At 38.1% G+C, this 15,381-nt stretch overlaps 1 protein-coding gene and 1 pseudogene across 3 annotated transcripts in view; one reads left to right on the forward strand and one right to left on the reverse strand.

Annotated features, from left to right (window-relative positions):
* AFG1L (AFG1 like ATPase) overlaps positions 1 to 15,381 on the forward strand; it is a 238,672-nt gene that overhangs the window by 63,812 nt on the left and 159,479 nt on the right. For all 3 annotated transcript variants that reach the window (XR_010134338.1, XM_004044494.4, XM_055390724.2), the window contains exon 6: positions 8,414 to 8,513. Coding sequence is in view for 2 of the 3 variants with exons in the window: in XM_004044494.4 (XP_004044542.1) it covers positions 8,414 to 8,513 (100 nt within the window). In the remaining variant the exon portion in view is untranslated. The remainder of the gene's footprint in view (positions 1 to 8,413; positions 8,514 to 15,381) is intronic.
* On the reverse strand, positions 14,961 to 15,116 carry LOC109027416 (mitochondrial import receptor subunit TOM5 homolog; annotated as a pseudogene).

Genomic DNA, 15,381 nt, shown 5'->3' on the forward strand with positions numbered 1-15,381 from the left:
CAAAGCATGCATGATTGGTCTCCTTTAGCAACTGGTACACATAGCTAACAATAGTCTAGATTTATGATGGAGGGGAAAGAATTTTCACCAGCAATGCTGTTACACTAAACCATCTGGGGAAGAGGGATCTTTGCTTCTTTCTTCCTTCAGTCATAATAAGACAGACTAGACTCACCTTTGTATTTAGAACTGCAAAGGTCTTCCAAGGAAAGGCTTTATGGAAAAGAACAGATGCTCTCCTGCCGCTCTGAAGAGGCATACTAACCACATCAATGTTTTGCAGGAGAAGGGCCTCACTGAGTTGTTTGAAAAAGCACTGACTTAACAGTTATGCTGCTTTCAAGAACAAAAGTCAGTGGTGAATCAATAGAGGCCATTTCTCTTGATTTTCCATTACTAGCCTTTTAACCAAAATATCTCTAAATAAAACTGAACTGGCATAGTTACAATTTTGATTAAGGTATTGAAGTTAAATTTTTAAAGAGGTTTATTAATACCTAGCCTTTGTAAAATGATCCGTAGTTTACAATGTGTTTTTACATCCTTATCTCATTTAATTCTGCAAAATAGTTGATATCTCCACATGGAGATGAGAAATCTAAAGGCATTGGAATTTCCTAGGTATCATGTAAAAATCATTACCCTTAATTTTAAAAATGTAGATTTCAAAACTTTCAGAGAAATGATTGGCTTTTTTATTTTTATTTTTATTTTTTTTGAGATGGAGTTTCGCTCTTGTTGCCTAGACTGGAATGCAATGGCATGATCTTGGCTCACTGCAACCTCTGCCTCCTGGGTCAAGCGATTCTTCTGCCTCAGCCTCCTGAGTAGCTGGGATTACAGGTGGGCGCCACCATGCCCAGCTAATTTTTTTGTATTTTTAGTAGAGACGGGGTTTCACCACGTTGGCCAGGCTGGTCGTGAACTCCTGACCTCAGGTGATCCACCTGCCTCAGCCTCCCAAAGTGCTGGGATTACAGGTGTGAGCCACCACGCCCGGCCTGATTGGCATGTTTTTATGGCATAAGTGTATTGGAAGGCAAGACTAAGAAGGTTAGGATGCTATGAAAATCTGGCTGTGCAAAGCACATGATCCTGAAGAAGATACAGAGCAAGCAGGGCAACTTGCCCAGTCGGTGCAGCAGACATAGTGTCTAGGGCTCATGATACTTTTAGGGATCAAGAAAATATTTTAATTTCTTTTAAAGTTTGTGGACATAAATGAATATATCAATAATGACTGCAGCCTGTATCTGTCTATTTTGTATTATATTTGTCCTTATACCAACATAGTCGTAATGTTTTTTTAATTGAGGATGGGGCTTATGAAAGTAAAAGTTCCTAGGGCTTACAAGAGTCATAATGCCACCTTGATAGTGAAGTCCTACCAAAAACCTGCCTGGTTGTACTGACATACGCCATTGGGTTTAGATTTCGAAAGGTTGATATATAACTAGAAAGAAGGAAACAAAAACAACTGTCAGAACACTAATGTTCCAAATGAACTGAGTCTTGCAAAGAAATGCAGGCCACAGAAAGGATTTTTCAGATTACATGTTGAGTGTAAGAGAGATCCAGGGGAGACAGGCTCTTATAAAATGCTGCTTGCTGATGGAGAGAAAGCAGATGTGATAGAGATCCCTGTTATTGCCTGCCCTGTCCAGATTGCTTTGATATTTATTCATTCATTGACTCATTCATCTCAAGGATGCCTTGAAGGCCCTTATTCCGTATCATAGGACAGGGCCCTATCTGTCCCATAGCTAAATGGACCATGCCTGGACAGCTGATCTATAAGTAGCTAATCCACAATCTCCTCAGCAGCCTTGGACTTGTATGGTGTGGCTTGGCGAATGGGCCAGTCATAGACCCTCTCTATTGAATTTCAACTAAATGGCACAGAGGGAAGCTCTTCTTAGTAATGAAACAGAAACAAAGAAATATAGAAAGTAATGGAGCTCCAGTTCCCATAAGGTGCCATCAGTATTGTCCCTATCCTGGAGTTTCAAGTAAATCTCTTTTCTTCAGCTGGATCTCCAGTGCCTATTTCTTACAGTCTTGATGAGAATAGAACTATTCAAGTCATATTTTGCTCCCATCTGCTATGTGAAGACGTATTTCCCTATGATCTGTAAAAGATAGCATAAACATTGGTAAGAAGTACTGTGAGGAAATGTCACTTTCCTTAATATGAAATCTCTTACCTCCAGTGGAAGAATTAATCGGTGAGCTAAAGCCCAGGAAGAGAAAGATAAGGTATCTGCTAGGAATGCTTTTGGCCACAGGAAACAGAAAACCCAACTTAAAAGGGCTTGTACTCTAACGGGGAAATATTCTGTTATATAAGGTACTGTCATTTTCCTTGCTCAAACCCTTCTGCTTCCTCTCTGACCTTGTCTCCTACAGGTTCAGCCTCACTCATTGCTTCCTACTGTTCCCAATACTATTTTCTTCATAGATTAAGGAACCGCAGTTAGTAGTTGGGTATTATACCAACTACTTATTTCTCGCAGGGCTCTGAAGAAAACATGCACAGAGATGACAAAACAAGACAATACCAAATTGATTGCTTTCATTTGATCCCAAATTTTAGTGTAGCATTTTTTTTCTGTTCCCAATTATTGCATAATATAGCATTCTTGTATGTTAGAGTTGACAACATGGGAGACCCTATTCCCCTGAGCAAGTTTGGCCTGAATGTCCTAGAATGCAAAAATGTTAATAGTCTTGCTCTTTTATTTCCTTTACAATTCCAACTTGAATCTTGGAGATTACTGCTGCATGCAAGAAAAGGCTGATATCTGCATATACCCAGTGTTAGCAGAGCCAGAGAAAGTGAAAATATAAGGGCAAGAGTGTGCCCCCTAAGGGAAGAAGTGATCTCTGCTAGTTTCAGTATCCTGAACTGTCTTCTGCAGGTCTTAAAGAAGTTTCTCCAATACACCAAAATTAGATGATCACAAGTCCAAATCTCTACTTATCCCCCTTCCCTAAAACTCAAGAGGGTGAAATATACTCCAAAATGTTGCTGCACCAGCACTCTGATCCCCACCATCCACACAATGTATAACGAACAAGCAGAGCCTTTGCACTGGGGATTCTTTCTGCACAGAGTGGTCCCTCTGTTCTGAGAGCCCCCAGCTAAATTGGGGCTCCAGCACCAGAGCGGCTGGCAAGCCTGCCCTAACAGGAAATGCAGGGAGCTGGACATAGGTGTTTACAGCATGCCTTTCACAGGATTCTTCTTTCACCTGGAGGATGGCCTAATGCCTGGTTGTCTGACCCATGACCAGGGGGTCCCTCACACAGGAAACTTGTTTATACTGGCATATGCCTTTGTGGCTCTTGTCTGACCTATGTCCAGTTTATGCTTGTCTGACCATTGCTGTGGCACTGGGAGCCTGATCTTGTGTTCCTCCTGGCATCCCAGGAAAATCCTGGCCTGGCGCAGACCCTGGTTCTTCAGATGGAAGGTGCAAATCAATACACCACTACAATAGAAAATAAGTTCAAAGATTGATTATTTACAGATGCTGGGCAGGGAGGGAGCAATGAGTCAGAAGGCCAGTCTTTCGTCCCCGGTCACAGGAGGCAGTAATGAAGAGTCAGGCAGAGAGAGAGAGTATGGCAACTAGCAGCATGCGTGTATGTGTGTATTTTATATATATGTAGGAATACGATGGGGTAACTATGTTTGTGAGCAAAAGCCTGAATGGTTCATTTAAAGTAAAGGAAGCAGCAGGAAAAGTGAGGAGCCCCATCTTGTAAGCAAGAGCTATGCCTCTAAGCTCTTATCTCTGGCCACAGGCTTGAGCCATTGGGTTCTACTTTTAATGCCTAGGCAGCAACCATTGCTGTGTGGTTTCCCTCACACCCTTACATATTCCTAAGAGGAACTCCCTCATTTCATCATATCTTTGCTCAATTACCTCCTTAACAAGGCCCATCTTAACACCCTATTTGAAATTGCAGCTTACCGTTGACCCCCACGCTTCTGATGCCCCTTACCCACCTTTTTTCCCATATCATATATCACCTTTTAACATATTATATGTAATTTACTTATTTATTGTGTTTATTGTTTATCTGTATTCCCAGAATGTAAACTTGAAGGCATGAATCTTTATTAATTGATGTATCTCAGGTTTCTAGGACAGTGTCTGAGAATGAATGAATAAGTAGTGAATAAATAAATGAATGAATGAATGAATCTAATACCAAATGAAAACTGTGGAAGTGGTTCCCATATTAAGTCCCACTCCCCTTACATATAATAGCATTTCTCAAGCAAAATCAGCATTTACAGAACCCAAGGTATATTATAACTTCAACCCACATTTTTTCTTGTCATCATTCTGAATTATCTGAACATTTTTGTCTAATTGAATACATAAAAAATGGTGTCTTGTTTTAATTTGTATTCCTTTAGGAAATAATATGGTTTTTTTTTTCATGTTTGTTTACATGCTAGTTAAATCCATCTTTTATGAACTATTTGAGGTATTGCCCATTTATTTATTAGAATGCTTATATTCCATCTATTATATATGTACTATAATATTAGTTACTGTTTATCGAGTGTTTTTCTATGTGCCTGTGTTCTTAATAACTGTATAATGCTAAATATAATTCTAGCTACAGCTAAAATTCTATGTAGCTATACATTAATAATACAGAATTATGTTAATACTAGCATATATACCATACATAGGTAATAGTCAAAGTTAATGGTCTCTCATTTCTTGAGAGTTTACTTTATGTCTCATAACAATATTGCAAGGTAAGTATTATTACTGCTTTCGTTGCATTGATGAGGAAATTGAGGGTCAGAGAGGTTCAGTAACTTGACCAAGGTCACAGAACTGGTAACTAACAGTTTAAGTCCAGCACTAATGCTCTTGTTTACCAGTAACAGCTATGCTATACATTTTCCTTAGTATATAAAGTCTTGTATTATGTGTTTAAATATACAGTTCTAGAACTGGGTGGGGTTTTGGTAGATGTTTTAGTGATGGAACCTAAAAATTATCCTTAAGCCTATTAAGCCTAGTACAATACTTGCTGATTTATTAGAAAAGAGTTTTTAAGGCACTTTATTCTTAGTGACAGTATATCTACAATCACCACTTCACTTTTAAAATGGAATCGTATTAGTAGCCTTGATTTTTAGCTAGTTATTATTGGCCTTTAGGTAGTGTTAATTAATATAATATTTATTTTACTAGGGAGACGAATGGTAATTATTGCTGCTTAAAAACATGGATATACTCCTTTTTTGTGCTCTTGAATTTAAGGAATTTTAAAGATTATGTTTTGGTAAGCATTCAGATTACACTTGCAGAATGCTCTTCATTAGTTTGGTCTTCCTTACTAAGTGTAGAATTTCAGCTTTTTTTGACTTTTAGGTTCAGGGGTGTGTGTGCAGGTTTGTTATATAGGTAAACATGTGTCACAAGAGTTTGCTGTACTGATTATTTCGTCACCCAGGTACTAAGTCTAGTGGCCAATAGTTCTTTTTTCTGCTCTTCCCCCTCCTCCCACCCTCTACACTCAAGTAGGCGCATTTCAGTTTTACCTGAGGTGTTAGATACACGATTCTTACCTTGGTTGAGAAATGTGCTTGGATAGGTTTTTTTTTTTTTTTTTTTGTTTTGTTTAACATGTGTTTTGGTTGGTGAAATAAATAATAGCTTATCTTCAGAGTTCTCCTTAGGATCTTCATTATGTCCTCTTGGAATATTTATGTTACATGTTAAACTGTTTATGATTCTGAAGACATCAGATTAGTGAGGAAAACTGATTTTTAAAAATGTTATTTCTTCGTATCTCTTCTGAGAGGGACACTGAATAGATGTTTTACTAATAGGGTCCAGAAAAAAAAAAAAAAAAGAATTCTGATGAGCAGAAGATCATGCAAAATTCTCCTCTATCAGCTATCAATATCATTTAAAAAATAGGTTTAACCATTTTTATGAAGCAGGAAGAAAGCTATTAAAAACTGCTAATAAAAAATAGGTGCTTATTTTTGTGCTAATCCTAATTACTGATAATGCATGCTTATGTTTGTCACTCATTATATGGCACTGTACCAATCAGTGGATGACTGAGACTCAAGCACTCACACATGTAAATTAACCATTAGATTTTTTTTCTTTTTTACTTAAGTGAGTCATAATGGAAAGCAACTCTAGGTTATAAAAAAATCTTTTCTCTTTAATGCTAATGAAATGTCTCCACTCTCTGTATTAGCAGACTACCCTTATTGGTAATCTGTAGCCTTCTCTTTTGTTCGTGGTGGTAATGAAATGCTGGGTACTGAAAAAGCCAGCTCTCCAAGAATGTGTGGCCAATTGTCTTCTGTTCACTTATACTGTAAAATTACTGTTCCCCGGCAAGGCCGAACAAGTGCGGGGACAAGATCAAAAGAGTATACATTGGCACCCGGCTACAGCAAGTGACTCCTGCTTTATTAATTAGTCATAGCTTCTCCAAGCTAATTTACTCTGATAGGGCAAAAACATTCTGAAATATAAAAACAGCAAATTATAACTCAACCACAAGCCTTTACTGTTTGCTTTCTTCAACTTTCAGTTTAAACCTTTGCATTATGTTACAAGCTAAATGTCCCTTCAGTTTTCTAAACCTTAGGGCACAAAAGCTATTTTACATTTTTTTCAAAGACATTAATCATACAGTCAAATGACCATTTTTATTCTCTAAAATTGGGAACTTTCATTGATACTGTTCTTTTAAAAAGTCAGTGTATTGGCAATGTAATTTAAAAGTGCAGTTGCTATTAAAATGTGCAAGCTCGTTCTGTCCTCTCATCAGAAATGCCACTGGTGTTCAAGCATTTGAAAAGGACTTTCTCTGTCAGTGTTTTTGCGGAAGCCAAATTTGACAGTGATCCTAAACTCCAAATTAAATAATATCAGCACCACTTTCCTTTTCATTTAATCACCATTTTGAAGTTCCTGAAGTCTTTTTAATGTAAGGAATCTTTAGCAGTTTTTTAGTTATAACCTGAGACAGCCAAAAAAAAAAAAAAAAAAGTACATCTCTATTTCATGGTTTTGTTGTTTTCAGGTGGGAAAGAAATAATTAAACCTTTGAGGAAGATATTAGCTGTAAAAAGAAAAGTGATTTAGACCTGTGCAACCCAGGTTATTGTTAATTGCATTATAACCATTCGGTTTGTAACTTTTAGTATTTTGATTTAATTGAAAGAATTCACCAATTTTTATGTCCTCTAATGGGGTTTAAAAATAACAATGTACTATATCTTGTGGATATATGTAAAGCAAGTTGTACTGAGATTATTTGAAATGTGCTATCAAAGAAAGATCAAAACATTTTTACACTGGGAGTATCTAAAGTCCATGTTGTTATATACTTAGGGGAAGTTGCAATGATTGATGTCAATCTTCATTACACATTCATTTTTGGAGTCAACTTCTTTCCCTTCTTAATTGTTGTCTTTGTGAATTTTAAAAGCCTTTAGAAAAAGTTACATCATTAAGCTCACTTCGTAATTGTGAATTTAAAAAATAATTTTAGAAAAGATCAATAAACAACTTGGATGGAATAGTTTCATCTGTATTATGCATTTCTTGTATTGTCACGTTATTTTTTTAAGGGACTATATTAGCCATTCTTGAAAGGTTGTTTTTTTTTTTTTTTTTTTTTGGTAGAAGGAATATTTGTGTTTGTGAAGGTTAGCAGAGGCTGGCTGTGCTGGAAGTGACTGCAGTGCCTTTTGATTATTCATGGACAGTAATAGAAGGCACTTAAAAAGAACAATGAAATTGCTTATTTTTGTGATGGGCCATCTGTTGAATTGTTTTGTGCAACAATTGCACAATAGTATCTATGTCATATCATTCTATTTTCAACAGCAGCTGATTATGTCTCACTGGCTACTTGTCCTTATTTCTAAAGGCCCATGACCATTTAAAGTCACCTTTCCAGGGACCTTTGCCAGAAAGGTATTAGAAATCTCAAACAGCCTGTGTATTTTATTATTATTATTTTTTCATCTCTCTTTTTTGAGGGGGTGTGGGAAGCGGGTGGGAAGAGGAGGAGGGTGTTGGTCATGTTAGTTCTAATTAATTAGACTTCCTAAATGTTTAGGACAATTATCTATCCTTTCCACCTGTAGTTCTATAAAAGAAGTTATCATAGAACCATTTGGTAATTTGTGTAGAAATGATAGGCTTGCAAAAAGGAAGAGTCAAGTTTAAAAGACTGCTATACAGTGTTTCATGCTTTTAATTATCTACTCTTTTCTTCATGATGATAATTAGAATTTTTCTCTTGGAATTTACTTCCATCTTAAAAAAAAAAGATGATCCACTAGCAAATTTGTTATAGCAGAAGTGAAATTAAAATAAAACAAATGTGTTGTTGTCAATAGGTCACTGACATTGCTGATGCCATGATTCTGAAACAGCTTTTTGAAAATCTGTTCAAAAATGGGGTCGTCGTTGTGGCAACATCCAACAGGCCACCGGAAGGTAAAAACAAACATTGTGCTAGTCTCATCCAATTAGGTGGAAACTAACAAGCTTTTAAAAATCCATAATTTTGAACTAAATGTATTGTGTTAATAAATCTGATGACTTTGCTTATTATTAGTTTTATAACTGGCTTAATCTGAAAAATCAGTTGGTATTTGCATTTGAAAAGTTTTGTATTCTTAGCAAGCTAAATCCAGTTCATTCCCATGTTTGGTGCACTTGCTGTTTTTTTTTGTTTTTTGTTTTCCCTAAATATTAGATATGTCATATGTGCTTAGCAAAAAATGCAGGCCTTTTGGACTGCTTTTTATGGCCCATAAAAGAAACTCAACCAAATGAAAGATGAAACTCATAATTAAATTTTAGAAAAAGACCGAAAACTTGCTTGCATGAATAGTTTCTAATACTTCACTTAAATTATCATTTCTAAAAAAGCACTTGTGGCTTATTAGGAAAGTACTTAAAAATTAAAATACAAGTAATATTTAGATTAAAAACAACAACTTTAAAATCTTGCATCTTTCAGCCCATCATGTGCTCAGTTAAAGGTCTAAGAAACCACAAATATTTCCTGAGAGACTTAATGGGAACATCTTTCTGCCTGGAGTGCTATTTCTCCAGATATCTGCATGGCTAAGCCCTCACCTCCTTTGTCTTTGCTCAGAAGTTACATTGCCAGTGAAGCCTAGACTTGTCTCCCTGTTTGAACCTGCAACACATCCCTTTCTTCTTGGTACTGCTTCCCTTTATCCTGCTCTCTCTTTTACCCATAGCACTATGGACCTAGCATATAATTTACTTATTTATTATATTTATAGTTTATTGTCTGTTCCCTTCCAGGATACAAAAGCTTCATGAGGGCAGTGATTTTTATCTCTTCTGTTCTCAGATGTGTTCTCAGCACCTATAACAGTGTCTTACACATAGATGGTTCTCAGTAAATAGTCTTAGAATGAACATTGGATGATTGCATGTTTTAAAAAGATCTCTCTGGCTGCAGTGTTGAGAATAGAGTGTAGGTATGGGGTTTCAGGGTTAGAAGTAAGGAGACCTTTTAGGAGACTACTGCAGCAATCCCAAGGGGAGGGGAGGTGATGGAGCAGTAAAGTGGTGAGAAGAGGGCAGGTTCTGGATATACTATATAGGCAGAGTCAGCAGGATTTACTGATGGAATGGAGCTAGAGTATGAAAAAAGAGAGAGGGATCAAGAGTAACTCAAAGGTTTTGGCCTGAGCAATTGGAAGGATGAAGGTGCTGTTTACTGAGATGGGGAAGACTACAGAAAAAGCAGATTTGGTTAGGGAGGTGGAGGTAGGGGTTTCTGTGGTGACAAGGGGGATGCATATAAGAGTTTGGACTTCATTGGAAAAGTCTGGGCTGGAGATATACATTTGGAAGTCATCAGTCCTAAAGGAGGCAGGAAAGAGCAGCTGGTGAGGTAGGAGGAGAACCAGGAGAGTGTCAAGTGAGGAAAATAAAAGTAGTACAAAAAGAATTGATGATTACTTCTGTTAAGTGCTGCTACAAGCTGAAAATGAGGTTGAGAATTAACCATTGCAATTAGTAACATGGAATTCATTAGTGAGTCTGAAAAGAGTAATGTCATAGTGGGAACTTTTTTTTTTAAAGTAAGCTATGCCACATTGATGGTGTATATTGAATTTTAAATTGCTAATAGACCCAGATCTTACTATGTAGCCTGCTGTGAAACTAGGTCTCTCTCATTCTATGTTTGTGTAGTGGATTTCTTTTTCTTCTATTACATTTCAGCTTATTAGTCTATGTTGTTCCATTTTATTGATTTTTATTGAAGTATTTTTTATTTTTATTTTTGTTTTTTGTTTTTATTTATTTATTTTTGTTTTGCAAATGGAGTATGTTTGAAGTATTTTTGAAGTATGATTCTAACATAAATTTTTTTTTGGCTATCCCTACTATGATATTTATACATTTGATAATCATATTTCTATGTCTTTAGCCATTCCTTAATTAAAATGTGTAAATCAGATAGGACTAAATTAAGTTACTTGTTGCATACCACTGGAGGCCTTATCTTAGGAAGACATCAATTAACTAATCAACACCTTTTGGATCCAGTTATTCAAACAATTATAGTCATACCTCTTCCATTGTACTACAAAAGAATTATGAGTGATTTTGCAGATGTACTTATTAAAATCCATATAATGTTATATACAGCATTCTTGTGATTAACTAGTGTTAGCCACCCTATGAGCCAAGGGAGTGAGCTTTTTAATATTAGATCTTCTGTCTAGGTGGAAGTGAAACTTGTCTCTACTACAGCTGATGTGCTGATTTGACAGTGGCATCAGTATTACCTTTAGACATTCAGTGACAAGCTATGCTCGTAAATAGCAAAGAGCTAGAACAATTTTGGAAGCCCTTTAGCAAAGACTGCTGAAAGGATAATTAGGCTGCTCAGACTATGGCAGTGTGGTTAACTAACTGAGGATGGACAGCCACCAGGAGGGGTTAAGGAATGTTTTGCAGCTCCTAGCTTTGTAGGAGTGAACAAAGCTACCGGTGTGTCAGGGTAGCCTGCAGAAATCTGAGCTGGAGCCACCCTTCTGGAGAAGACTGTAAGTTCAAGATGCGGAATTGCAAAAATTGGACAAACTTAGAGAAAGCCTTTTCTAAATATAAACAGTGGAAGGAATGGGATGCTTGTCACAGACCAGGTTTTTTAGCCACAGCAGACAATCATCATAAATAACTTAATATTTTCATGTAATGAAGATGACATGTATATGTGTGCGTGTGTGTGTGTATAATTTTATTTGTGGAGAAAAAGACTCAGAGAGCCTAAGCATATCAGGAAGAGGTAAAACTGTAAGACGAAGAATGAAGCAGTGATTGCCAAGGTCCAGGGTGAGGAGGTGTTTGACTACAAAGGGGCAGGCTCAGGATGCAACTGCTGCATCCAGATTGTAGTGGTGGTTACATGTGCTAAAAACTCATAGAACTGTAGGCCAAAAAAGTTACATATTATAAGTAAATTAAAAACAAATCACATGGATAGTGAATGACAGAACAAAGACTAGAACTTAGGTTTTGTGACTCTTTTTACACATTGTTTTCTATCTTTTTGCCTTATGGTCATCACTGATCTCTGTCTATCGTGTTCCAGAGAAAGAATGTCCTTTTCTTAAAACAGCAGCTCAAAGTACTATATTAAAAAAAGGTGGGGAGGGGGAGAAGATAAAGAAGAGTGTCCTCTTTTCCAGCCATCAAAATGCGTTCAACTTTTTTTAGGTCACAATTTTTTGTTTTTTTTTGGAGACGGATCCTTGCTCTGTCGCCCAGACTGGGGTGCAGTGCGCGATCTTGGTTAACTGCAACCTCCGCCTCCTGGGTTCAAGCAGTTCTCCTGCCTCAGTCTCCCAAGTAGCTGGGATTACAGGCATCCACCACCATGCCCAGCTAATTTTTGGTATTTTTAGTAGAGACAGGGTTTCACCATGTTGGCCAGGCTGGTCTTGAACTCCTGACCTCAGGTGATACACCTGCCTCGGCCTCCCAAAGTGCTAGGATTACAGGCGTGAGCTACCGCGCCCAGCCCCAGATTGATCTGGCTGGCTGGCTGGCTGGCTGGCTATCTATCTATCTATCTATCTATCTATCTATCTATCTATCTATCTATCTATCTTTTAAAATAGAACCAACTTCTTAGACTGCTACAAGAGCTGGCAGAGGGTTGAGGCAAAGCTGAGTGGCTGGAGAAATGACCCATTTGAGGTAGCCAGTGGGGCTAGAGTGGAGAGTGAGGGGGAGAAGGATGCAGTAAGGTACAAGTTGAATCTGTAGAGGTAAGAGCTAATAAGGATTTTGGATTTTATTCTAAGAGAAACGCTAAGCCACTGAAGCTTATCTTAAGCAGGGACTGATGTGATCTGAGTTGGAAATATCCTTCTGGCTGGATATTTGGAGTTTGGAGAATAGGTTACTAGATGGGGTATAGTAATATGGTGCATGCAGGGAGACATATTAGGAAGCTGTTGTAGCACACTAGACAAGAAATGATGATACCTTGGTATAAGGGTATAAGGCAGTGATTTTCAGTGAGGGGCCTCTTTTGCTCACCAGGGAATATTTGGTAACATCTGAGACATTTTTGGTTGTCTCACCTGGTGGAAGAGGGCTGCTACTGGCATCTAGTAGGTAAAGGCCAGGAATATAGCCAAAGTATCCTATAATTTAACCCCTGCAACAAGGAATTATGTAGCCTGGGTTAAGAAACCCAGGTACAAGGTGATGGCAATGGATATGGAGAGAAGGATAGATTTGAGAGAGATTTAGGGGGTGAAGTAGACAGCACTTGGATATAGGTTGGATACTGAGGAAAAAGGAAAGGACACTTTCTAATTTTCTGGCTTGTACAGCTGGGTGAATGGTGTGTCTGCCATTGAACAGAGACAGAAAACTAGAGGTCAGGAGTCTAGAACACGCATTTTCTTTTTTCTCTCTCTCTATTAATCGTTTAGCCCTTCTGATTAATTCCTTCTGCTTCATTCATCTCATTCCCTCCATTTCTAGTTATAATGCTTCGGTAATTGGTGATCATGTAAAGCAACACCAAGTTTAGGAACCTAAGAGAGTAAATAGCTGTGGAGTGGAGTGTCTTGGAAGGTCTTGTGGAAGAGAAGGGGAAGTCATACTTGAGGCGGGTGGAGGGAATAAGGTACCAAAGACTGCTTTCCTGCACTTCACTGTTTTTTCTAGCCCTAACTTCCAGTTCATGCCTTGTTTGGGTCCAAGGCCTCACCCTCTGTACACCATGCAGCTGTTAAAACCCCAAATCAGTATAAGCTTGTGATTACTACTTTATTTTTTTTTTGTTTTATTTTTGTTTTGTTTTGTGACAGTCTCACTCTGTCACCCAGACTGGAGTGTAGTGGTGTGATACCATTACAAGACACTAGAAATGTTGTTTAAAATAAACTAAACAGGCTGGGTGTAATGGCTCATGCTTACAATCCCAGCTTTTTGGGAGGCCTAGGCAGGAAAATTGCTTGAGCGCAGGAGTTTGAGACTAGCCTGGGCAACATAATGAGACCCTATCTCTATAAAAAATTTAAAATTAGTTGGGCCCGGTGGCAAGTGGTACTGCTCACTGCATCCTCGACCTCCTGAGCCCAAGCGATCCTTCTGCCTTAGCCTTGTGAGTAGCTTGGACTACCAGGCCAAGCAAATTTTTAAATTTTTTGTAGATCTCCCTATGTTGCCCAGGCTGGTCTCAAACTCCTGTGCTGAAACTATTCTCCCACCTTAGCCTCCCAAAATGTTGGGATTATAGGCTTGAGTCCCTGTGCCTGGCATGATTACTATTTTAGTTTTTAGCTTTCTCTTTGTTTTTTGGTCTCTAGGGATTTTCCTTTCTGGCAGTCTCAAAATGTTTATTAAATTTAATTAACTAATTATTTATTTTTAGAGACAGAATCTTACTCTGGCCCAGGCTGGAGTGCAGGGGTATGATTATAGCTTGCTGTAACTTTGAATGCGTGGGCTCAAACCATCCTCCTGCCTCAGCCTCCTGAGTTGCTAGGACTACAGGCATGTACCACTGTGCCCAACTAATTTTTAATTTTTTTTGTAGAGTTAGGATCTCATTATGTTGCCCAGGCTAGTCTCAGACTCCTGGGCTCAAGTAGTTCTCCCTCCTAGTCCTCCCAAAAGGCTGGGATTGTAAGCATGAGCCATCACGCCCAGCCTGTTTACTTTATTTTAAATAACATTTCTAGTAGTAGTACTATTATGTATGTATATATACATATATATTTCACTTTATATAAATTATGTAAATTCACTTTTTTTCATTTATTTCAAATATGTGATGACATAACTATAAAATTAACATTTGGTTATTTTCTTTTTTTTTTAAATTTATTTTTATTTTTTGCTAGGAAAAGATTTTTATTTTATTTTTTTACTTACCAAATAGTTTTATATTTTAGCTATGAAGGTCAACTACCAGAGCCAAACTTGTTCTTTTTTTTTTTTTTGAGACAGAGTCTTGCTCTGCCATCCAGGCTGGAGTGCAGTGGTGCAGTCTCGGCTCACTGCAACCTCCACCTCCTGGGTTCAAGCGCCTCTCCTGCCTCAGCCTCCTGAGTAGCTGGGATTACAGGCGCTCACTACCATGCCTGGTGAATTTTTGTATTTTTAGTAGAGATGGGGTTTCACTATGTTGGCCAGGCTGGTCTGAAACTCCTGACCTTGTGATCCGCCCACCTCAGCCTCCCAAAGTGCTGGGATTACAGGTGTGACCCACTGTACCTGGCCCAAACTTGTTCTTAACAAGTAAAATTGTTATGTCCATTAAGTCAAAGAGTCTCTTAAACCTTTCTGGGCCTATTCACTTGCAGAGAGGAGTAGAAACTGTAACCAGGTTCTTCATGTCATGCATTCACATGTGATGCCCAATCTTCATATGCTGTCCAGTTTCTTTAAGATAAAAAGAGTGATTCTCAGCAGGGCCACGTACAGGAGGAAGTTCTATATGGAGGAGAACACATCCTCATGCATCTTCTCTTTCACCTCCTCCAGGTCCAGCTTTGGCATGAGGCCCTCCATCCAGAACATCATGGTCTGACTCAGCGTATGCCATGCTCTGCTCTTCTCAGTGGTTGCCTTTTGCCCAGAACTCAGCCTAGATTTTGATTTTTATTTATTTTTGTTTTTTACTTTTTTATTTTTCAACTTTTGTCTTAGATTCAGGGGGTACACGTGCAGGTTTGTTACCTATGTATATTGCATGATGCTGAGGTTTGGGGTACAAATGATCCCATCGCCTAGGTACCGAGCATAGTATCCAACAGTTAGTTTTTCCACCCTTACCCGCTTCTAC

The sequence above is a fragment of the Gorilla gorilla genome, chromosome 5 (genome assembly GCF_029281585.2).
Source record: "Gorilla gorilla gorilla isolate KB3781 chromosome 5, NHGRI_mGorGor1-v2.1_pri, whole genome shotgun sequence".
In the NCBI taxonomy this organism is placed as follows: Eukaryota; Metazoa; Chordata; class Mammalia; order Primates; family Hominidae; genus Gorilla; species Gorilla gorilla.